Below are 23292 nucleotides of genomic sequence, written 5' to 3'. Positions count from 1 at the left end.
ATGGTGGCTACAAAGTGCTCACCTCCTAGAGGGTCGCAAGTTCGGCATTCAGGACTGGGTTCTGGTAACCACGGACGCGAGCCTCCGAGGTAGGGGAGCAGTCACCCAGGGAAGAAATTTTCAAGGACTGTGGACAAGCCAGGAGTCCTGCCTACACATCAACGTGTTGAAATTAAGGGCCATATACAACGGCCTTCGACAAGCGGAGAGTTTTCTTCGCAACCTATCGGTGCTGATTCAATCAGACAATGTCACAGCAGTGGCTCATGTGAACCGAGCAGAGTCGCAATGGCAGAAGCCACCAGGATTCTTCGCTGGGCGGAAAATCATGTAAGCGCTCTGTCAGCTGTATTCATTCCGGGAGTGGACAACTGGGAAGCAGACTTCCTCAGCAGACATGATCTCCATCCGGGAGAGTGGTGACTTCATCAAGAAGTCTTTACAGAGATAACTGGTCTTTGGGGAGTTCCTCAAATAGACATGATGGTGTCACGCCTCAACCAGAAGCTTCCGAGGTATTGTCCCAGGTCCCGGGACCCTCAGGCAATAGCAGTAGACGCTCTGGTAACACCATGGGTGTTCCAATCGGTCTACGTGTTTCCTCCTCTTCCGCTCATCTCGGGTGTTGAGGATCATAAGCCGAAAAAGAGTACAGACAATACTCATTGTTCCAGACTGGCCTCGAAGGGCCTGGTACTCAGATCTTCGGGAGATGCTCACAGAAGATCCTTGGCCTCTTCCTCTAAGGGAGGACCTGTTGCAGCAGGGGCCCTGCATGTTCCAAGACTTACCGCGGTTACGTTTGACGGCATGGCGGTTGAACGCCGGATCCTAGCTGAGAAGGGTATTCCAGAGAAGGTCATACCTACTCTAATAAAAGCTAGGAAGGAAGTGACGGCGATACATTTTCACCGTATCTGGCGAAAATATGTCTCTTGGTGTGAAACCAAGAATGCTCCTACAGAAGATTTCCATTTGGGTCGTTTTCTCCACTTCCTACAGACAGGAGTGGATATGGGCCTGAAATTAGGCTCTGTTAAAGTACAGATTTCGGCCCTGTCGATATTCTTTCAGAAAGAATTGGCTTCTCTTCCGGAAGTCCAAACTTTTGTAAAGGAAGTGCTGCACATCCAGCCTCCTTTTGTGCCCCCAGTGGCACCGTGGGACCTGAACGTGGTGTTGCAGTTCCTAAAACCACACTGGTTTGAACCACTTAACACGGTTGAATTTAAATTTCTCACCTGGAAGGTGGTCATGTTGTTGGCCTTGGCATCTGCAAGGCATGTGTCAGAATTGGCGGCCTTGTCTCACAAGAGCCCCTACTTGATTTTTCATGTTGATAGGGCGGAATTGAGGACTCGTCCTCAATTTTTACCTAAGGTGGTTTCTTCATTCCATATGAACCAACCTATTGTGGTGCCTGTGGCTACGAGTGACTTGGAGGATTCCAAGTCCCTGTATGTAGTCAGGGCCTTAAAGATTTATGTAGCCAGGACGGCTAGGGTTAGGAAAACAGAGGCTCTATTTGTCCTTTTTGCAGCCAACAAGATTGGCGCGCCTGCTTCGAAGCAGACTATTGCTCGCTGGATCTGTAACACGATTCAGCAGGCTTGCGTTACGGCTGGATTGCCGTTACCAAATTCGGTAAAGGCCCATTCCACTAGGAAGGTGGGCTCTTCTTGGGCGGCTGCCCGAGGCGTCTCGGCATTACAGCTTTGCCGAGCAGCGACTTGGTCGGGTTCAAACACTTTTGCTAAATTCTACAAGTTTGATACCCTGGCTGATGAGGACCTAGCGTTTGCTCAGTCTGTGTTGCAGAGTCATCCGCACTCTCCCGCCCGATTGGGAGCTTTGGTATAAACCCCATGGTCCTTACGGAGTCCCCAGCATCCTCTAGGACGTAAGAGAAAATAAGATTTTAAACCTACCGGTAAATCTATTTTTCCTAGTCCGTAGAGGATGCTGGGCGCCCGTCCCAGTGCGGAAGATCTGCAAGACTTGTATATAGTTATTGCTTACATAAGGGTTATGTTACAGTTGGAATTGATCGTGGACCGTTACTGTAGTTTGTTCATACTGTTAACTGGTTATGTGTATTCCAGGTTATATGGTATGATTAGTGTGGGCTGGTATGAATCTTGCCCTAGATTTACAAAATCCTTTCCTCGTACTGTCCATCTCCTCTGGGCACAGTTCTCTGAGGTCTGGAAGAGGGGCATACAGGGAGGAGCCAGTGCACACCCATACTCAAAGTTCTTTATAGGTGCCCATGTCTCCTGCGGAGCCCGTCTATACCCATGGTCCTTACGGAGTCCCCAGCATCCTCTACGGACTAGGAGAAATAGATTTACCGGTAGGTTTAAAATCTTATTATCTCCCCAAAACACACAGGTTCAGCGAAACCTGTTTTTGGTAGAAACAGCCCCGTTTCCATGGATTTGGTTTCGCCTGCCTGAGGCAGGTGAAACAAAATACCTGATAAGCCAGCATGAGCCTCTGCTTTACGGGGGGCTAATTGCATAGCCCCCGGCGGGACAATTATCCGCATTAATTTACCGTGGCTAATTGCATAACCCCTTCAGTTACACTATGACCACAGTCACAAAAAAATGCAGACAAAAGTGATCTGCAACCTGGAACATACATTGCAGCAGTACAGTAACATCTTGTACAGTGGGTATATTATTCAATAATGAGGCAGCGTCAGTAATGAGGAGGAACAAGATGTGCTGGTATACTTCATGAAATGAAACCAATCAACAAATGTGTTGTCCTGGCCTTCAGTGTTTTATTCCTTTTATTCACGTCCTCTGTGTAACGGAAGTGCCCACTATCCAAGGAAGTACTAGAAGGCACGGTCTGCTGACACTTTAAGGAAAATTGCAGACCGTTACAACAGGTTCCAAACGTGGAAAAGATAATGTGATTGTTGACTCAACATAAGTTATGGACTCAAGTTATGTTTAAGTTTTTACATTTCATGGCTTCTTGTGTTAATTATGTATGTGGTACAACAGTAATTGAATGTCAACTTCATGATTTTTTTGCTCCACTATGAAACAAAGTACCATGCTGATTTATTGTGTGGTAATAATGTATACATTTGTTAAGCACCTAAAACAAAATTGGGTCACAGTATCTAATGTTGATTGAACCTAGCGGTTTTAAGTATTTTTGAAAAACGTGCGTTTTTGCTGTAACTCGAAACGTAAGGCAGCTATAGTGATTTGGTTAGGATTTTTGGATTCAGGAGGAAGAGTTGCCTTAGGGGTGCAAATTATGTGGTGATTCCTTAACAAACACCTGTGATACTTCAAATAAACAGGATAAAGAAGCTGCGATTAGTAAATTAATAAATTGAAAAATCAATATTTGATAAACTAATTGTCAGACAGTCGAGATATTTGGCAGAAATTACATCCTCTCAACTAAAAAATTTTCATAAAAATCTGAGATCGGTGGTGGACACGCCTGATTGAACGGACATGGAATGCAGTTTCTTCATTCTGCCACCTCAATTATGTGCCATGCCACAATCTGTCACTTGGGTTAAACTCTAGATCATTGTTACCCAAACCCGGTCTTCATGGCCCACTTACACATCCCGGCTTCAGCACAGGTTAGTAAATAAAACTGGCTGAGGTAATTAATCCATTTGAGATCATGCATGCATATCCTTAGTACCTGGACTGCTCTAAATGAACTCCTTGCTATAATCGGTATGTACTTCACAACATGCGTCTTGATCCAACTGTCTTCTCCCATTGGGACATGTCACATTCTGATCCATCCCATTGTAGCATGTCACATCCCAGGGCACATGTCTTTTTCTATTGGCTCACTTAGCTTCTGCCATTGGCATTTGCAGACTATTGGATCCCTATTGACGCTGCCATTTTCAGCTGTGTGCAACATATTCCTGTAAATTCAGGTGCACCTATGTAATGTGATCATGTTATTCAGCAAGCATTTTACACACTTAAAGCAGTTGAGCTCCCCCTCCTCCACCCTTTACATTATTATTATTATTATTATTATTATTATTATTATTATGCCCTGTACTTACTTCTTCCCCATACTGTGTTTATTTTAATAGCAAGATGCCTCTGCTGATGAAGGGAAGAGGAAGAGGGCCAAAGATGAGATTGTGGACATTGATGATCCTGAAATGAAGCGCTTTCCTTACCCATTTAATGAGCTGTTGGTTTGGTCTGTACTAATGAAGAGGCAGAAAATGTCTCTCTTCTTCTGGCAGCATGGGGAGGAGTCCATGGCAAAGGCTCTCGTTGCCTGCAAGCTGTGTCGCTCCATGGCATATGAAGCAAAACAGAGCGATGTCGTGGACGATGCCTCAGAAGAACTGAAGGAACATTCAAGGTACAATATTGCTCCTTGTTTACATACCAGCCTGTATCGGAGCAGAGCAGCCATTTTAGTACCCTTCATGTCATTTTGTCTGTGATATTTTAAATACAGTACAATATTTCAGTTTTAAATACAACTACTTTACTGTCTTTGGACGTTTTTTACTGTGTGTTCTGAGGACTTTGTACTGTTTACCTTATGACATAAGGTATGGTACCTCTTACCCACTAGTCCAGTAATTAAGTAAACTTCCGTGGTCGCTCTACAGTATCAGTTTTGTAAGACATTGTGCATTTAAAGGTAAATGCATTTCTAGAAATACAAGAGGGTCAGATGTACTAAGCCTTTGAGAGTGATAAAGTGGAGAGCGAGAGATACAGATGTGTTCCCATACATCTGTGCTGCAGGTCCCGTGCATACCTGCTAGTATCAGGCATCTTTATTACTGAAAATGCATCTTAGTTGTAGTGATGCGACTAGAATGCACAAGGAGACTGTACTGATTGATATGTGACAAGTGTATATCTGTGTGCGACTGAGTTTCTGAATCTGCATGTTAAGTGCTACAATGCAGCAGTCGTGGCTTTTTTTCTCTAGTATCCATAAGAGATATTGGGGAATCTAGTACGATGGGTTTAGACGGGGTCCAAAGGAGCCAGTGCACTTTAAATTTCTTCAACTGGGTGTTCTGGCTCCTCACCTCTATGCCCTCAGGAGAGGATGCACATCTCTGAGCTACAGAGTTTTCTTCATTTTCTTTATTTTATGTTTGTCACCGGCTTTACGAGGTGCAGAGCCGCTTTCCCGCTGCAGGACCACCGTCCTGAGCGGTTGTTGTTCAGCGGGGCACTGTGCCTTGGCTGTCATAGCCGCAGCATGCCGCACACCCCTAACGCTGCCTGAAGGTGACATCTGTGGTAAGTACACACCGGGGGCCCCGCTAGAGGGGTCCCCCGGTTCACTGTGCGGCTGACCACGGGCGCGGCGTACGGGACCCTCCCGGGGGGTCCCGCTAAGATCCCCCGTGTAGACTGACACAAAAACGCTTTGACTAGCACTTGTTATGTTTTTAAGCTATATGGAGACTTTGCCAGTATGATATATCACTGTAACTCCGGCACCATTGGAGGTGGCGGAGCTACATCAGAGTGGGACCTGAGGCGTTTCGCCGCCTTCCTCTGCTTACTGCAGCCATTCTCAGCGCACACAGCGCTTCCTGATTCCTCAGCCACGCTGGATTTCTTGTACAGGGTATAGCAAAGGGGGAGAGCCGCTTGTGTACACTGTCTTGGTCCTCTTTAGGACAGAATTTGTTAGTGTTTACTGTAATATAGTGAGCTGACAGCCTCACTGGGGCTGTACAGCTAGGGGTGTGCTGGTGTCCTTCTCTCTCTGTGTCTCCTCTCACATACAGTAGGGCAGGCTTGCAATATAACTGTCTGTGTGTATGTTATTGTGCTTACTGTGAAACATGGGTTAACACAAGCTGTGCAGTGTATGCCACACCAGATTTCTCTGACGTCCTAGTGGATGCTGGGTACTCCGTAAGGACCATGGGGTATAGACGGGCTCCGCAGGAGACTGGGCACTCTTAAAAGAAAGATTAGGTACTATATCTGGTGTGCACTGGCTCCTCCCTCTATGCCCCTCCTCCAGACCTCAGTTAGTATCTGTGCCCGGCCAGAGCTGGATGCACCCTAGGGGCTCTCCTGAGCTTCCTAGAAAAGAAAGTATTTGTTAAGTTTTTTATTTTCAGTGAGATCTGCTGGCAACAGACTCACTGCTACGTGGGACTGAGGGGAGAGAAGCGAACCTACCTGCTTGCAGCTAGCTTGGGCTTCTAAGGCTACTGGACACCATTAGCTCCAGAGGGATCGAACACAGGCCCAGTCCTCGGTCGTCCGGTCCCGGAGCCGCGCCGCCGTCCCCCTTGCAGAGCCAGAAGAACGAAGAGAAGTTGAAAATCGGCTGCTGAAGACTCCGGTCTTCATTAAGGTAGCGCACAGCACTGCAGCTGTGCGCCATTGCTCCCTTAGCACACCACACACTCCGGTCACTGATGGGTGCAGGGCGCTGGGGGGGGGGGGCGCCCTGGGCAGCAATTAGATTACCTTACTTGGCGAAAAGCACATAATACAGTCTGATAAACTGTATATGTGCATTAACCCCCGCCATTAAAGTACATAAAAGGACAGAAGCCCGCCGCTGAGGGGGCCGGGCCTTCTTCCTCAGCACACCCACGCCATTTTCTCTTCACAGCTCAGCTGGAAGAGAGCTCCCCAGGCTCTCCCCTGCAGTATCTTGGTACACAAAGGGTAAGAAAGAGAGGGGGGGGGGGCACATAAATTTAGGCGCAAAACTGTGTATATAAGCTGCTACAGGGGAAAAATCACTCAGTATAGTGTACATCCCTGTATTATATAGCGCTGTGGTGTGTGCTGGCATACTCTCTCTGTCTCTCCAAAGGGCCTGGTGGGGGAACTGTCTTCAAATAGAGCATCCCCTGTGTGTGTGGTGTGTCGGTACGCGTATGTCGACATGTCTGAGGTAAAAGGCTCCTCTAAGGAGGTGATAGAGCGGATATGTGTGTGGGAGGGTGTAAGTGCTGAGGTAAAATTATTGCACAAAAGGTTAGGGAACAGAAAGGAAATCTACCCTGGTCTGTCCCTATGTCACAGAGTCCTTCAGAGTCTCTCTATGTTCACTATCCAAAATAACAAAGTATCGACACGGAGTTTAACTCCACTGTCAGCTACGATAATGCAAAGTTACAGCCAAGAGGGCTAAAGGATATTCAATATATGATTATTGGAATAAAAGATGATTTGCATATCACTGATGACTCATCTGTCCCTGACACGAGAGTACACATGTTAAGGGGAAGAATGCTGAGGTAAATTTCCCTCCTCTCATGAGGAAAAAGAGCGGGAATCTCCAGACAAGAGACGGCAGCTTCCCACAAGAGAATTCTCAGGCTGTATCCTTTCCCCACTAGGGCCAGGATGTGTTGAGAATATTCCCCTTGGGTGTCCTGTTTGCACTAGCTATTCTCAGGGATCCTGCAGATAGTGTGCACATTCTAGTATACTACCCAGACCGGCGATTGTGTCGGCATGGGTTTATAGCGCTGTGGCAGCGTGGACAGGTACCTTATCAGCAGAGATTGAGACCCTAGTATGCATATAAATATTTTAAGATGGTGTCTTAAGTGATAGATATATAATTATAAAGCATGCCCAAAGGGACATGAGTATACTGGGTCCTAGAGACAAAAGCTATGTCGATTTCTGCTTGACGTGTCCTGTAGAATATACATTGGACAGATGATGCCGACTTAAGAGGCATATGGAAGGCTGAGGATTGTGTGAAGAAAGGTTCTCGGGCCTGGTCTCCACAGCTATAGCTGGTAATTCTGATATTTTGCCTTATATTCCTGCACAGCCTAGGAAAGCACGACATTATTAAATGCAGCTTTTCGAATAAAGAAACAAGAAAGTCTGAGGTGCGTCCTTTCTTGTCAGAGCCGGGGGCAGAGGAAAGAAGCTGTACAACACAGCTAGTCCCCAGGAACAGAAGTCCTCCCCGGCCTCTACAAAAATCCATCGCATGTCGCTGGGGCTCCACAGGCTGAGCTAGGCCCGGTGGGGACACGCCTTCGTAAGTTCAGCCACAAGTGGGTTCACTCCCTGTTAGATCCCTGGGCAATAGAAATTGTATCGCAGGGATACAGGCTGGACTGTGAGGAGATGCCCCCTCACCGAGGACCCGGCAGGCTTCCCCCCAAGAGAGGGAGCCAGTGTTAACTGCAATTCGTAAATTGTATCTTCAACAGGTGGTGGTCAAGGGTCCCCTCCTTCAACAAGAGGGTGTTATTATTCGACCATGTTATAATCCCGAAACCAGACGGTTCGGTTAGACCCATATTGTATTAAAATCCCTGAACATATACCTGAAAAGGTTCAGGTATAAGATGGAATTGCTAAGAGCGGTCATTGCAAGCCTGAAATGAATCGGGACATAAGGGATGCATACCTTCGTGTCCCCATTTATCCACCTCATCAGGCGTACCTCAGAATTGCGGTACGGGATTGTCATTACCAATTTCACCAAGGTAATGGCGGATATGATGGTTCTCCTGCGGAAGCAAGATGTCACTATTATCACATACTTGGATGATCTCCTCATAAAAGCGAGATCTAGAGAGCAGTTGCTGGACAGCGTATCACCTTCTCTGGAAGTGAAACGGCAACACGACTGGATTCTATATATTCCGAAGTCGCAGTTGGTTCCTACAGCTCATTTGCCTCGCCTAGGCATGATCGTAGACACAGACCAGAAGAGGGTTTATCTCCCGATAAAGAGAGCTCAGGAGCTCATGACACTGGTCAGGAATCCATTGAAAACCAAAACAGGTGTCAGTGCATCACTGCACTCGAGTCCTGGGAAGGATGATGGCATCATACGAGGCCATCCCCTTCGGCTGGTTCCATGCAAGGACAATGGAACTTACTGGACAAGTGGTCCGGATCACATCTTCAGATGCATCGGTTAATCACCCTATCCCCCAGGGCCAGGGTGTCTCTCCTGTGGTGGCTGCGGAGTGCTCACCTTCTCGAGGGCCGCAGATTCGGCATTCAGGACTGGGTCCTGGTGACCACGGATGCAAGCCTCCGAGGGTGGGGGGCAGTTACACAGGGAAGAAAATTCCAAGGTTTGTGGTCAAGCCAACAGACTTGCCTTCACATGAATATCCTGGAACTAAGGACCATATACAACGCCCTAAGTCAAGCGGAGTTCCTGCTTCGCGACCAACCGGTTCTGATCCAGTCAGACCGCAGGGGCTCATGTAAACCGCCAGGGCGGCACAAGGAGCAGGGTGGCGAGGGTAGAAGCCACCAGAATTCTTCGCTGGGCGGAGATTCACGTAAGCGCACTGTCAGCAGTGTTCATTCCAGGAGTGGACACGACCTCCACCCGGGAAAGTGGTGACTTCATCAGGAAGTCTTCACGCAGTTTTGCAAATTGATGGAAACTGCCTCAGGTGGACTACATGGCGTCCCACCTCAATAAAAAGATAAAAAAGGTTTTACGCTGGGTCAAGGGACTCTCAGGCGATAGCTGTGGTCGCACTAGTTTCACCGTGGGTGTTCCAGTCGGTCTATATATTCCCTCCTCTTCCTCTCAGACCCAAGGGCTGAGAATTGTAATAAACGGAGGAGTGTGAACAATATTCTTTGCGTCGGATTGGCCAAGAAGGACTCGGTACCCGGAACTGCAAGAAATGCTCTCAGAGGACCCATGGCCTCTGCCTCTCAGTCAGGACATGTTGCAACAGGGACCCTGTCTGATCCAAGACTTACCGCGGCTGCGTTGGACGGCATGGCGGTTGAACGCCGGATCCTAGCGGAAAAGGGCATTCCGGATGCAGTTATTCCTAACGCTGATAAAGGCTAGGAAAGACGTGACGGCAAGACTTTTTCACTGTATATGGCGAACATAGGTTGCTTGGTGTGTGGCCGGGAAGGCCCTACAGAGGAATTCCAAGGGGGTCGATTCCTGCACTTCCTACAGTCAGGAGTGACTATGGGCCAAAAATTAGGATCCATAAAGGCCAAGATTTCGGCCCTATCCCTTTTTTCTCTCAAAAAGAACTGGCTTCACTGCCTGAAGTTCGGACGTTGTTACAGGGGTGCTGCATATTCAGCCCCTTTTGTGCCTCCAGTGGCACCTTGGGATCTTAACATGTGTTGGATTCCTAAAATCCCACTGGTTTGAGCCACTTAAGACCGTGGAGCTAAAATATCTCACGTGGAAAGTGGTCATGCTTTTGGCCTTAGCTTGGACTAGGCGTGTGTCAGAATTGGCGGCTTTTTCATGTAAAAGCCCATATCTGATCTTCCATATGGAAAGGGCAGAATGGAGGACTCGTCCCCAATTTCTCCCTAAGGTGGTATCATCGTTTCATTTGAACCAACCTATTGTGGTGCCTGCGGCTACTAGGGACTTGGAGGATTCCAAGTTGCTGGACGTAGTCCGGGCCCTGAAACTTTGTATCCAGGACGGCTAGAGTCAGAAAAACTGACTCGCTATTTATCCTGCATGCACCCAACAAGCTGGGTGCTCCTGCTTCAAAGCAGACTATTGCTCGCTGGATCTGTAGCACGATTCAGCTTGCACATTCTGCGGCTGGACTGCTGCATCCTAAATTAGTAAAAGCCCATTCCACGAGGAAGGTGGGCTCTTCTTGGGCGGCTGTCCGAGGGGTCTCGGCTTTACAACTTTGCCGAGCTGCTACTTGGTCGGGTTCAAACACTTTTGCAAAATTCTACAAGTTTGATACCCTGGCTGAGGAGGACCTTGAGTTTGCTCATTCGGTGCTGCAGAGTCATCCGCACTCTCCCGCCCGTTTGGGAGCTTTGGTATAATCCCCATGGTCCTTACGGAGTACCCAGCATCCACTAGGACGTCAGAGAAAATAAGAATTTACTCACCGGTAATTCTATTTCTCGTAGTCCGTAGTGGATGCAGAGAGTCCGCAATACATGTATATAGTTATTGCTTAACTAAAGGGTTATTGTATGAGCCATCTGTTGAGAGAGGCTCAGTTGTTATTCATACTGTTAACTGGTTATATTTATCACGAGTTGTACGGTGTGATTGGTGTGGCTGGTATGAGTCTTACCCTGGATTCCAAATCCTTTCCTAGTAATGTCAGCTCTTCCGGTCACAGTTTCCCTAACTGAGGTCTGGAGGAGGGGCATAGAGGGAGGAGCCAGTGCACACCAGATATAGTACCTAATCTTTCTTTTAAGAGTGCCCAGTCTCCTGCGGAGCCCGTCTATACCCCATGGTCCTTACGGAGTAACCAGCATCCACTACGGACTACGAGAAATAGAATTACCGGTGAGTAAATTATTATTTTTCTCCATTATGTACGGATTCTGTTTCCTGTGAACAATGCAGCCAATCTTCACAAATCAGTGAAGGGGCTGGGGGAGAGGGTCTAGAGCCCCACTGGCTAGGGTCTCTAAAAACAATGTTAGTTATGTCATCCCAGCTCACTGCTAATGTACAGAAGACTCAGCTACTACAACAAGCTGTTGCAGATTTATCTGCTAGGGCAGATGCAGCACAGATCCCCCTCTCTCATGCAGGTCCAAAGAAGCGTGGGTTACCTGCTCTACTTTCTGATACAGATGAGGATATACAGGAGGATTGGGGATGACCTGAATCGCATTAGTGGGGATCCCGATTCTGCTCAGGGTATTGAACCCTTAATTCTAACTATACAGGACATGTTAAAGCTCCCTCTAGAGGACGCCGCATCACAGCAATCGTTTTTCTTTACACAAAACAAGCCTAATGTCACTTTCCCTGACTACAGAGTTAGATGACCTATTCAAGCTGGCCTGGAAAAATCCAGACAAAAAATTCCAAGTGTCTAAAAAATGTTTGCGCACTTTCCCATTTGCTCCTGAAGGTAGGAAATTTTGGAAGGAACCCCCTGGGGTTGATGTATCAGTCTCTCGCCTGTCCAAAAAGGCGGTGCTGCCTGACCCGGGCTCCTTTACCATGAAGTATTCTGGGGATAGGAAGGTAGACTACACTCAAATTTATTTACATGGCAGCAGGTGTATCACAAAGGCAGGTCATTGAGGGTTGCTGGATGATCCATGCCATTCATTCCTGGGCCACTCAAATTCAGGGGGGGCCTCTTGGGGGATATGCCCTTGGTCACTATGGTGACCCTTCTAAAACACATTCAGGACACTACACGTGTCCTCTGTGATTCGCTCAAGGAGATGGAGAACATTAATTCTAGGACTTCTGCCATGGCAGTGTCGTGCGCAGGGCCTTGTGATTGCGTCGGTGGATTGCGGATGCAGAATCTAAACGTAGTATGGAGTCCCTCCTCTTTTCTTGGGAATGGCTCTTTGGGGTTGAATTGAATACCTGAGTTTCCAAAGTTACGGCTGGAAAATACACGTTTCTCCCCTCTGGGGCCCCGCTGGCGAGACGCTCCTACCTGGGGCGGTCTGCCCAGATTTCGATCTAAGGCCAGAGGGGCCTCCAATGCGACTAGAGGCACTAGAGGTAAGTCCAGAGAGCCTGTAAGCACCAGCTCTCAGGAACAGACCACCATTTCTGCTTCTTCAGCATGACGGTGCCCACACACCCCAAGGGGATCTGGAGGTGGGAGCTCGACTGCGTCACTTCAGCCGCGTCTGTGAGACTTCCTGACAGGGTTCCTGGGTCAGAAATCTCGTTTCTCAAGGCTACAAGCTGGAGTTCGACAGTACTCCTCCCCAACGATTTTTCAAATCAAGCTTACCAGCTTTGGAGGATATGCAAGTTACTGTACGCTGCAACAGGCCATCCAAAAGTTGGTCCAGTCCCACGTCATTGTTCCAATACCACAACGCGGCTTACTCCAACTTGTTTGTGGTGCCAAAACCGGATGGTTCGGTAAGACCCATTTTGAATCTAAAGTCCCTGAATCCTTATTTGAAGGTGTTCAAGTTCAAAATGGAATCCCTGCGAGCAGTGTTTGCGGGCCTGGAAGAACAGGAATTCATGGTCTCCTTGGATATCAAGGATGCCTACCTCCATATTCTGATTTGGCCGCCTCATCAGGCGTACCTGTGGTTTTCCCTGCTGTACAATCGCTTCCAGTTCCAGGCACTGCCCTTAAGCCTGTCTACAGCCTCGAGGGTATTCACGAAGGTGATGGCGGAGATGATGTACCAACTCTGGGTCCAGGGGGTCAATGTTTTCCCTTACCTGGATGATCTTCTGATAAAAGCAAGATCCAGGGAGCTTTTATTGCTCCCTGGATCGCACTATCCAACTTCTGTCACATCATGAGTGGATTCTCAACTTACAGAAGTCCCACCTGGAGCCAACTCAGAGGCTCCAGTTCCTGGGGAAGTTGCTGGCTACTGTGGCCCAGAAGGTGTTCCTACCAGAGGACAAGGCGAGAACACTTCAGGAGATGGTCCGCATGGTGCTCTGACCTACTCGAGTGTCCATCCATCTTTGCATAAGATTGTTGGGAAAGATGGTCGCCTCATACGAGGCGATCCAGTATATAGGGGGTTCCATGCCAGAACATTTCAGTTGAATCTCCTGAGCAAGTGGTCCGGATCACATCTACAGATGCACCGGATGATTCGGCTGTCACCTCAGGCCAGGATTTCCCTCCTGTGGTGGCTACAGTCCTCCAATCTCCTGGAAGGACGGAGTTTCGGGATTCAAGATTGGACCCTCCTCACGATGGATGCAAGTCTATACCTCTATAAACTGGCTAATAGGGGGCATAAGATGCCCAGGCACAGCCCTACCCCCACCAGTATAAATATTACAAACAGTCTCTGAGGTAAAAAGGGCGGAGCTTCTTCCTCAGGCAGCCAGCACACTGCTCAGCACCATTTTCTCTCTCCTCAGGCTGCAGAGATATAGCTGGTCTTCCTCCACTTCTGACTACAAGTATTCAGGGTGTAAATAAGGGGGGCACAAAGCGATTTGGGTGCTTTACAAATGTGTTTTACTGTGTAAAGAGCGCTGCATGTCAGTGGGCATTCTGTGTTCACAGACATTAAATACAGGCTCTGGGGTTGTGAGCTGGCTGCTCTTATACTGTGTCCCTCTGACAGATTTTACTGGGGGTCTGTCCCCAAATAAGTCCCAGTGTGTCTGAGTGCTGTACAAGTGTGAGGCATGTCTGAGGCAGGGAGTTCCTCCCCGGAGGAAGCCATTTTAGGGACACAGAGTTGTAATGTGGTGGCGCTACCAGCACACCAAGAGCCTGCATGGGTGAAAGAGCTACGTGACCGTATGCATCTGATTAACCGTAGATTGGATAAGTCTGAATCTAAGGCTGCATGCTGAAGAATATCTGTGGAAGATGTGATTTTTCAGGATGCTGTTATTCCTTATGCGGGCGGCACCTCTGGGTCACATAAGAGACCATTTGCAAATGTTGTAAACACTGATACCGACACAGATTCTGATTCTTGTGTCGACGATAGTGAATCCAGAGAGAGAGATCATAAATTGGCAAAAAGTATATGATTGTGGCTATAAGGGACGTGTTGGAGGTTACAGAAAGCACTCTTGTACCTCAGGAGAAAGCTAATTTATGTAAGGAAAAGAAATCCAAAGTCACGTTCCCTCCTTCACACGAACTAAATGCTCTGTTTGAAGGGATGTGGGTGAATCCTGATAAAAAATTTCGTATTCCCAAAAGGATTCACATAGCTTATCCTTTCCCGGTTGAAGACAGAAAAAAGTGGGAGTCACCCCCTGTGTTAGACAGTACACTTTCCAGGTTGACAAAGAAGGTAATTCTCCCTGCTGCTGGCACAGCTTCTCTTAAAGAACCGGCAGACTGCAAAATGGAAACGACATTGAAATCCATTTATGTTACCAATGGTACACTGCTCAGGCCCACTATTGCCTGCGCATGGGTGAGTCGCGCTATTGAAAAATGGTCAGAAAGCGTGTCATCAGAAATTGACACGATTGATAAAGATGAGATACTCAAGTTAGGGAATATCAAGGACGCTGCCGCCTACATGCTGGAAGCAATGAAGGATATTGGACTCTTGAGTTCACAAGCCGCTACCTTGGCAGTATCAGCTAGGCGGGCCTTATGGATTCGCCAGTGGAACGCGGATGCAGATTCCAAAAGAAACATGGAGGCTCTCCCATATAAAGGTGAGGCCTTATTTGGCGATGGCCTGGATGCGTTAGTCTCAGCGGCTACCGCAGATAAGTCAACATTTTTGCCCTCTGCGCCTGCACCGGCAAAAAAAAAAAGACCTATCAAATGCAGTCCTTTCGGCCCAATAAATACAAAAAGACGAGAGGTACCCCCTTCTTTGCAGGTAGGGGAAGGGGAAAGAAGCCCACACCGGCTCCAGATTCCCAAGAGCAAAAGTCTACCCCTAATTCTGCCAAATCCCCAGCATGACGCTGGAACTCCCTTGCGGGAGGCCGCTGGGGTGGGGGCACGTCTCAACTCTTCAGCCAGGATTGGATTCTATCTGGCCTGGACCCCTGGGTGTTGCAAATAGTATCCCAGGGATACAAACTAGAGTTTCAAGACGTTCCCCCATGCCGATTTCTCTGACGTCCTAGTGGATGCTGGGAACTCCGTAAGGACCATGGGGAATAGCGGGCTCCGAAGGAGGCTGGGCACTCTAGAAAGATTCATGACTACCTGGTGTGCACTGGCTCCTCCCACTATGACCCTCCTCCAAGCCTCAGTTAGGACACTGTGCCCGGACGAGCTGACATAATAAGGAAGGATTTTGAATCCCGGGTAAGACTCATACCAGCCACACCAATCACACCGTACAACTCGTGATACTATATCCAGTTTGACAGTATGAAAACAACTGAGCCTCTCAACAGATGGCTCAACAATAACCCTTTAGTTAGCAATAACTATTTACAAGTATTGCAGACAATCCGCACTTGGGATGGGCGCCCAGCATCCACTACGGACTACGAGAAATAGATTTACCGGTGAGTAAAATCTTATTTTCTCTGACGTCCTAGTGGATGCTGGGAACTCCGTAAGGACCATGGGGATTATACCAAAGCTCCCAAACGGGCGGGAGAGTGCGGATGACTCTGCAGCACCGAATGAGAGAACTCAAGGTCCTCCTCAGCCAGGGTATCAATTTTGTAGAATTTTGCAAACGGACTACGAGAAATAGATTTACCGGTGAGTAAAATCTTATTTTTTCAAATCGACCTTGCCAGCTTCTCCACCAGGCAGAGAAGCAGTAACAGCGGCAATCCAAAAATTATGTCAAGACCAGGTCATAGTCCTGGTACCGTTGTCACAACAAGGGCAGGGTTTTTATTCAAGCCTCTTTGTTGTTCCGAAGTCGGACGGCTCGGTCAGACCGATCTTAAATCTAAAAGATCTGAATTTCTTCCTGAAAAGGTTCAAGTTCAAGATGGAATCACTTCGGGCGGTGATTTCCAGTCTGGAGGAGGGGGACTACTTGGTGTCGGTGGACATTAATGATGCTTACCTGCATGTTCCCATTTATCCTCCTCACCAGGCTTATCTGAGATTCGCGATTCAGGATTGCCATTACCAATTCCAGACGTTACCTTTCGGTCTCTCCACGGCGCCGAGGGTATTCACCAAGGTGATGGCGGAGATGATGGTCCTCCTTCGTCAGAAAGGAGTCAATATAATCCCTTATCTGGACGACCTCCTGATAAAGGCGAGATCCAGGGAGCAGTTATTACAAAACATATCCCTCTCCCTGTCAATACTCCAACAACATGGGTGGATCATAAATTAGCCAAAGTCACAGTTGGAACCGGCGACAAGGTTGTCTTTCCTCGGGATGATTCTGGACACAGAAGTTCAGAGAGTATTTCTTCCGCTGGAAAAGGCTCTGGAAATCCAGAAAATGGTAAAACAGATATTGAAACCATCAAGTGAGTCGATCCATCAGTGCATTCGGTTGTTGGGGAAGATGGTGGCGGACTACGAGGCCATACAGTTTGTCAGGTTCCATGCCAGAGTATTCCAGTGGGACCTGTTGGACAAATGGTCGGGGTCACACCTACACATGCACAGAAAGATAATCCTGTCGTCAAAAACCAGGATTTCGCTCCTGTGGTGGTTGCACAGCTCTCGCCTGCTAGAGGGACGCAGGTTCGGGATTCAGGACTGGGTCTTAGTTACCACAGGTGCAAGTCTCCGCGGCTGGGGAGCAGTCTCTCAGGGAGAAAACTTCCAGGGACGTTGGTCACAACAGGAAGCCTGCCTTCACATAAACGTTCTGGAGCTAAGAGCCATTTACAACGGCCTTCAACAAGCGGTACATCTTCTTCAAGACCGTCCCGTGCAGATCCAGGCGGACAATGTAACAGCAGTCGCATACATAAACAGGCAGGGCGGAACGAAAAGCAGAGCGGCAATGGCAGAGGCGACAAAAATCCTCCGCTGGGCAGAAAAACATCTACAAGCTCTGTCGGCAATATTCATTCCGGGAGTAGACAACTGGGAAGCAGACTTCCTCAGCAGACACGATCTCCATCCAGGAGAGTGGGGCCTCCACCAAGAAGTCTTTGCAGAGGTGTCAAGTCTTTGGGGATTTCCTAAAATAGACATGATGGCGTCTCGTCTCAACAAGAAGCTTCTGAGATACTGTTCCAGGTCGAGAGACCCTCAAGCAGTAGCAGTGGATGCACTGGTGACCCACTGGGTGTTTCCGTCAGTGTATGTTTTCCCTCCACTTCCGCTGATCCCAAAAGTACTCGGGATCATAAGAAAGACAAGGGTTCGAGCAATCTACATTGCCCCAGACTGGCCAAGAAGGGCTTGGTACCCAGATCTTCAGCAGTTACTCATAGGAGATCCTCAGCCTCTTCCTCCTCGGGAGGACCAGCTGCAGCAGGGGCCATGTGTGTACCAAGACTTACCGCGGCTACGTTTGACGGCATGGCTGTTGAGCGCCGTATCCTAGCCAGGAAGGGTATTCCTAAGGAGGTCATCCCCACCCTTATTCAGGCCAGATAGGGAGTAACGTCAAAACATTACCACTGTATTTGGAGAAAATATGTGTCTTGGTGTGAATCCAAGAAGGCTCCTTCGGAAGAGTTTCACTTAGGATGTTTTCTCCATTTTTTGCAGGATGGTGTGGAGGCGGGCCTACGATTGGGATCAATCAAGGTCCAGATTTCGGCCTTGTCAGTGTTCTTCCAAAAACAATTGGACTCTCTTCCAGAGGTTCATACCTTCGTGAAAGGGGTTCTGCACATCCAGCCTCCATTCGTGCCTCCAGTGGCACCATGGGACCTTAACGTGGTATTGCAGTTCCTTCTATCGGATTGGTTTGAGCCTTTACAAAATGATAGAGTTGAAGTTTCTCACTTGGAAAGTGGTGATGCTTTTGGCATTGGCATCCGCAAGGCGGGTGTCTGAATTGGGGGCCTTGTCTCACAAGAGCCCTTACCTGATTTTCCATGAAGATAGGGCAGAGTTGCGAACTCTACAACATTTTTTTCCTAAGGTGGTTTCTGCTTTTCACATAAACCAACCTATTGTGGTGCCAGTAGTTACTGAGACAGTCACTGATTCAAAGTCTGTAGATGTGGTTAGAGCTTTGAAAATCTATGTTGCTAGAACAGCTCGTATACGGAAAACAGAGGCTCTGTTTGTCCTGCATGATCACAACAAGATTGGCTGTCCTGCTTCCAAGCAGACTATTGCACGTTGGATTAGAAATACGATTCAGCAAGCTCATACTACGGCTGGATTGCTGTTGCCGACGTCGGTAAAGGCCCACTCCACTAGGAAGGTGGGCTCATCCTGGGCGGCTACCCGGGGATTCTCTGCATTACAGCTTTGTCCAAACAGCTACTTGGTCAGGGTCAAACACATTTGCTAAGTTATACAAGTTTGACACCTTGGCCGATGAGGACCTAAAGTTTGGTCAATCGGTGCTGCAGGATCACCTGCACTCTCCCGCCCGTACTGGAGCTTTGGTATAGACCCAATGGTCTTGATGTCGTCCCAAGCATCCACTAGGACGTATGAGAAAATAGGATTTTGATAACCTACCGGTAAATCCTTTTCTCCTAGTCCGTAGAGGATGCTGGGTGCCCGTCCCTGTGCGTATTTTACCTGCAGTTTAGTTATTACAGTTACACAAGTTGTGTTATCTTGGTTTCAGCATGTTGCTGCAATTAGTTCATGCCTGTTGGCGTGTTATGTTGAATGCCATGTGTGCGGCATGGTTGAGGGTGTGAGTTGGTAGATATCTCACCACTAGTTAAGTAATTCCTTTCCTCGAAATGTCAGTCTCCCTGGGCACAGTTCCTACAACTGAGGTCTGGAGGAGGGGCATAGAGGGAGGAGCCAGTTCACACCCAATGAAAAGTCTTTAGAGTGCCCATGTCTCCTGCGGATCCCGTCTATACCGCATGGTCTTGATGTCGTCCCCAGCATCCTCTACGGACTATGAGAAAAGGATTTACCGGTAGGTTATCAAAATCCTATTTTCTCATAGTCCATAAGGAATATTGGGTGCCTGCCTCAGTGCGTTGACTTTTCTGCAGGTTCTTATGTGGTTACCTGTTCAGCGGTTGCTGTTCTTGTTACCAGCCGTTGCTGGTTATTTGTTAGTGGTGTGCTGGTCTGTAAATCTCACCACTCTTTATTGTCATGTTTCCTTCTCTCATATATGTCCTTTCGGGCACTTTTTTACCTATAACTGCCTGTTGGAGGGGGCATAGAGGGGAGGAGCCAGCACACCCAGTTGAAGAAATTTATAGTGCACTGGCTCCTTTGGATCTGTCTATACCATCGTACTAGATTCCCCAATATCCCTTATGGGCTACGAGAAAAGGATTTACCGGTAGGTAATTAAAATCCTATTTCTCTAACGTCCTAAGTGGATGCTGGGGACTCCGTAAGGACCATGGGGATTAGCGGCTCCGCAGGAGACTGGGCACAACTAAAGAAAGCTTTAGGACTACCTGGTGTGCACTGGCTCCTCCCACTAAGACCCTCCTCCAGACCTCAGTTAGATTCTTGTGCCCGGCTGAGCTGGATGCACACTAGGGGCTCTCCTGTGCTCCTAGAAAGAAAGTATATTTAGGTTTTTTATTTTACAGTGAGATCTGCTGGCAACAGACTCACTGCAGCGAGGGACTAAGGGGAGAAGAAGCGAACCTACCTAACAGGTGGTAGTTTGGGCTTCTTAGGCTACTGGACACCATTAGCTCCAGAGGGATCGACCGCAGGACCCGACCTTGGTGTTCGTTCCCGGAGCCGCGCCGCCGTCCCCCTTACAGAGCCAGAAGCATGAAGAGTCCGGAAAATCGGCGGCAGAAGACTTCGGTCTTCACCAAGGTAGCGCACAGCACTGCAGCTGTGCGCCATTGCTCCTCATGTACACCTCACACTCCGGTCACTGATGGGTGCAGGGCGCTGAGGGGGGGCGCCCTGAGGGCAATATATGACACCTTGGCTGGCAAATCTACATCATATATAGTCCTAGAGGCTATATAGATGTAAAATAACCCCTGCCAGTATTCCAGAAAAAGCGGGAGAAAGTCCGCCGAAAAAGGGGCGGGGCTTCTCCCTCAGCACACTGGCACCATTTTCTCTTCAGAGTGCAGCTGGAAGACAGCTCCCCAGGCTCTCCCCTGTAGTTTTCAGGCTCAAAGGGTTAAAAAGAGAGGGGGGGCACTAAATTTAGGCGCAATATATGTATACAAGCAGCTATTTGGGGAAAAATCACTCAGTTATAGTGTTAATCCCTGCAGTATATAGCGCTCTGGTGTGTGCTGGCATACTCTCTCTCGGTCTCCCCAAAGGACTTTGTGGGGTCCTGTCCTCAGTCAGAGCATTCCCTGTGTGTGTGCGGTGTGTCGGTACGGCTGTGTCGACATGTTGGATGAGGAAGGTTACGTGGAGGCGGAGCAGAGGCCGATAAATGGGATGTCGCCCCCTGTGGGGCCGACACCAGAGTGGATGGATAGGTGGAAGGTATTAACCGACAGTGTCAACTCCTTACATAAAAGGCTGGATGACGTAACAGCTGTGGGACAGCCGGCTTCTCAGCCCGCGCCTGCCCAGGCGTCTCAAAGGCCATCAGGGGCTCAAACAACGCCCGTTACCTCAGATGGCAGACGCAGATGTCGACACGGAGTCTGACTTCAGTGTCGACGAGGTTGAGACATATACACAATCCACTAGGAACATCCGTTACATGATCTCGGCAATGAAAAATGTGTTACGCATTTTCTGACATGAACCCAAGTACCACATAAAAGGGGTTTTATTTTTGGGGAGAAAAAGCAGCCAGTGTTTTGTTCCCCCATCAGATGAATGAATGAAGTGTGTAAAGAAGCGTGGTTTCCCCCGATAAGAAACTGGTAATTTCTAAAAAGTTACTGATGGCGTACCCTTTCCCGCCAGAGGATAGGTCACGTTGGGAGATATCCCTTAGGGTGGATAAGGCGCTCACACGTTTGTCAAAAGGTGGCACTGCCGTCTTAGGATACGGCCACCTTGAAGGAACCTGCTGATAAAAAGCAGGAGGCGATCCTGAAGTCTGTATTTACACACTCAGGTTATATACTGAGACCTGCAATTGCCTCAGCATAAATAGTGCTGCTGCAGCGTGGTCTGATACCCTGTCAGATAATATTAATACGCTAAGACAGGGATAATATTTTGCTAACATTGAGCATATTTAAGACGTTGTCTTATATATAAAGGATGCACAGAGGGATATTTGCCGGCTGGCATCCTGAATTAATGCAATGTCCATTCTGCCAGGAGGGTATTAGAAACCCGGCAGTGGACAGATGACGCTGCATTTAAAAGGCACATGGAGATTCTGCCTTATAAGGGTGAGGAATTGTTTGGGGAGGGTCTCTGGGACCTCGTATCCACAGCAACAGCTGGGGAAAAAACATTTTTTTTACCTCAGGTTTCCTCACAAAAAAGCCTAAGAAAGCACCGTATTTTCAGGTACAGTCCTTTCGGCTTCAGAAAAGCAAGCGGGTCAAAGGCGCTTCCTTTCTGCACAGAGACAAGGAAAGAAGGAAAAAGCTGCACCAGTAAGCCAGTTCCCAGGATCAAATATCTTCCCTCGCTTCCTCTGAGTCCACCGCATGACGCTGGGGCTCCACAGGTGGAGACAGGTGCGGTGGGGGCGCGTCTCGGGAACTGCAGGGACCAGTGGGCTTGCCCACAGGTGGATCCCTAGGTTCTGCAAGTAGTATTACAGGGATACAGGCTGGAGTTCGAGACGACTCCCCCTCGACGTTGCCTCACATCAGCCTTGCCTGCTGCCCTCGGAGAAAGGTAGTACTGGCGGCAATTCACAAGCTGTACTTCCAGCAGGTGAAATCAAGGTACCCCTCCTTCAACAAGGCCGGGGTTACTATTCCAAAATGTGGTACCGAAACCAGACGGTTCGGTGAGACCCATTCTAAAATTGAAATCCTTGAACACTTATATACGAAGGTTCAAGTTCAAAATGGAATCGCTCAGGGCGATTATTGCAAGCCTGGAAAATGTCAGGGTATCACTGGACATCAAGGATACTTACCTGCATGTCCCTATTTACCCTCTTCACCAGGTGTACCTCAAAATTGTGGTACAGGATTGTCATTACCAATTCCAGACGTTGCCGTTGGTCTGTCCCCGGCACAGAGGGTATTTACCAAGGTAATGGCCGAAGTACTTATCCCGTACTTGGACGATCTCCTTATTAAAGGCGAGGTCCAGGGAGCAGTTGTTCGTCGGAGTAGCACTATCTCGGGAAGTGCTACAACAGCACGGCTGGATTCTGAATATTCCAAAGTCGCAGCTGGTTCCTACGACGCGTCTACTGTTCCTGGGTATGGTTCTGGACACAGAACAGGATAAAAAAGGTTTCTCCCGGAGGAGAAGTCCAAGGAGTTGGCGTCTCTAGACGGAGACCTCCTAATACAAATACAGGTATCGGTGCATCTATGCACGCGAGCCTTGGGAAAGATGGTAGCTTCTTACGAAGAATTTCCATTCGCCAAGTCCCATGCAAGGATCTTCCAGTGGGATCTGTTGGACAAGTGGTCCGGGTCGCATCCTCCGATGCATCGGCGGATAACCCTGTCTCCAAGGGCCAGGGTGTCGCTGTGGTGGTGACTGCAGAGTGCTCATCTTCTAGGGGGCCGCAGATTCGGCATACAGGACTGGGTCCTGGTGACCACGGATGCCAGCCTTCAAGGCTGGGGGGCAGTCACACAGGGAAGAAACTTCCAAGGCCTATGGAAAAGTCAGGAGACTTCCCTACACATAAAGGTTCTGGAACTATGGGCCATTTACAATGCCCTAAGTCAGGCTAGACCCCTGCTTCAACACCGGCCGGTGCTGATCCAGTCAGACAACATCAC

The 23292-nt window shown here is 48.5% G+C and overlaps 1 protein-coding gene across 1 annotated transcript in view; it reads left to right on the top strand.

Annotated features, from left to right (window-relative positions):
* TRPM7 (transient receptor potential cation channel subfamily M member 7) overlaps positions 1–23292 on the top strand; it is a 431707-nt gene that overhangs the window by 275864 nt on the left and 132551 nt on the right. The window contains exon 16 of the mRNA XM_063925998.1: positions 4097–4377. Coding sequence (XP_063782068.1) covers positions 4097–4377 — 281 coding nt within the window. The remainder of the gene's footprint in view (positions 1–4096; positions 4378–23292) is intronic.

Source organism: Pseudophryne corroboree, chromosome 6 (genome assembly GCF_028390025.1).
Source record: "Pseudophryne corroboree isolate aPseCor3 chromosome 6, aPseCor3.hap2, whole genome shotgun sequence".
In the NCBI taxonomy this organism is placed as follows: domain Eukaryota; kingdom Metazoa; phylum Chordata; class Amphibia; order Anura; family Myobatrachidae; genus Pseudophryne; species Pseudophryne corroboree.
This window is presented reverse-complemented; position numbering and strand designations above follow the sequence as displayed.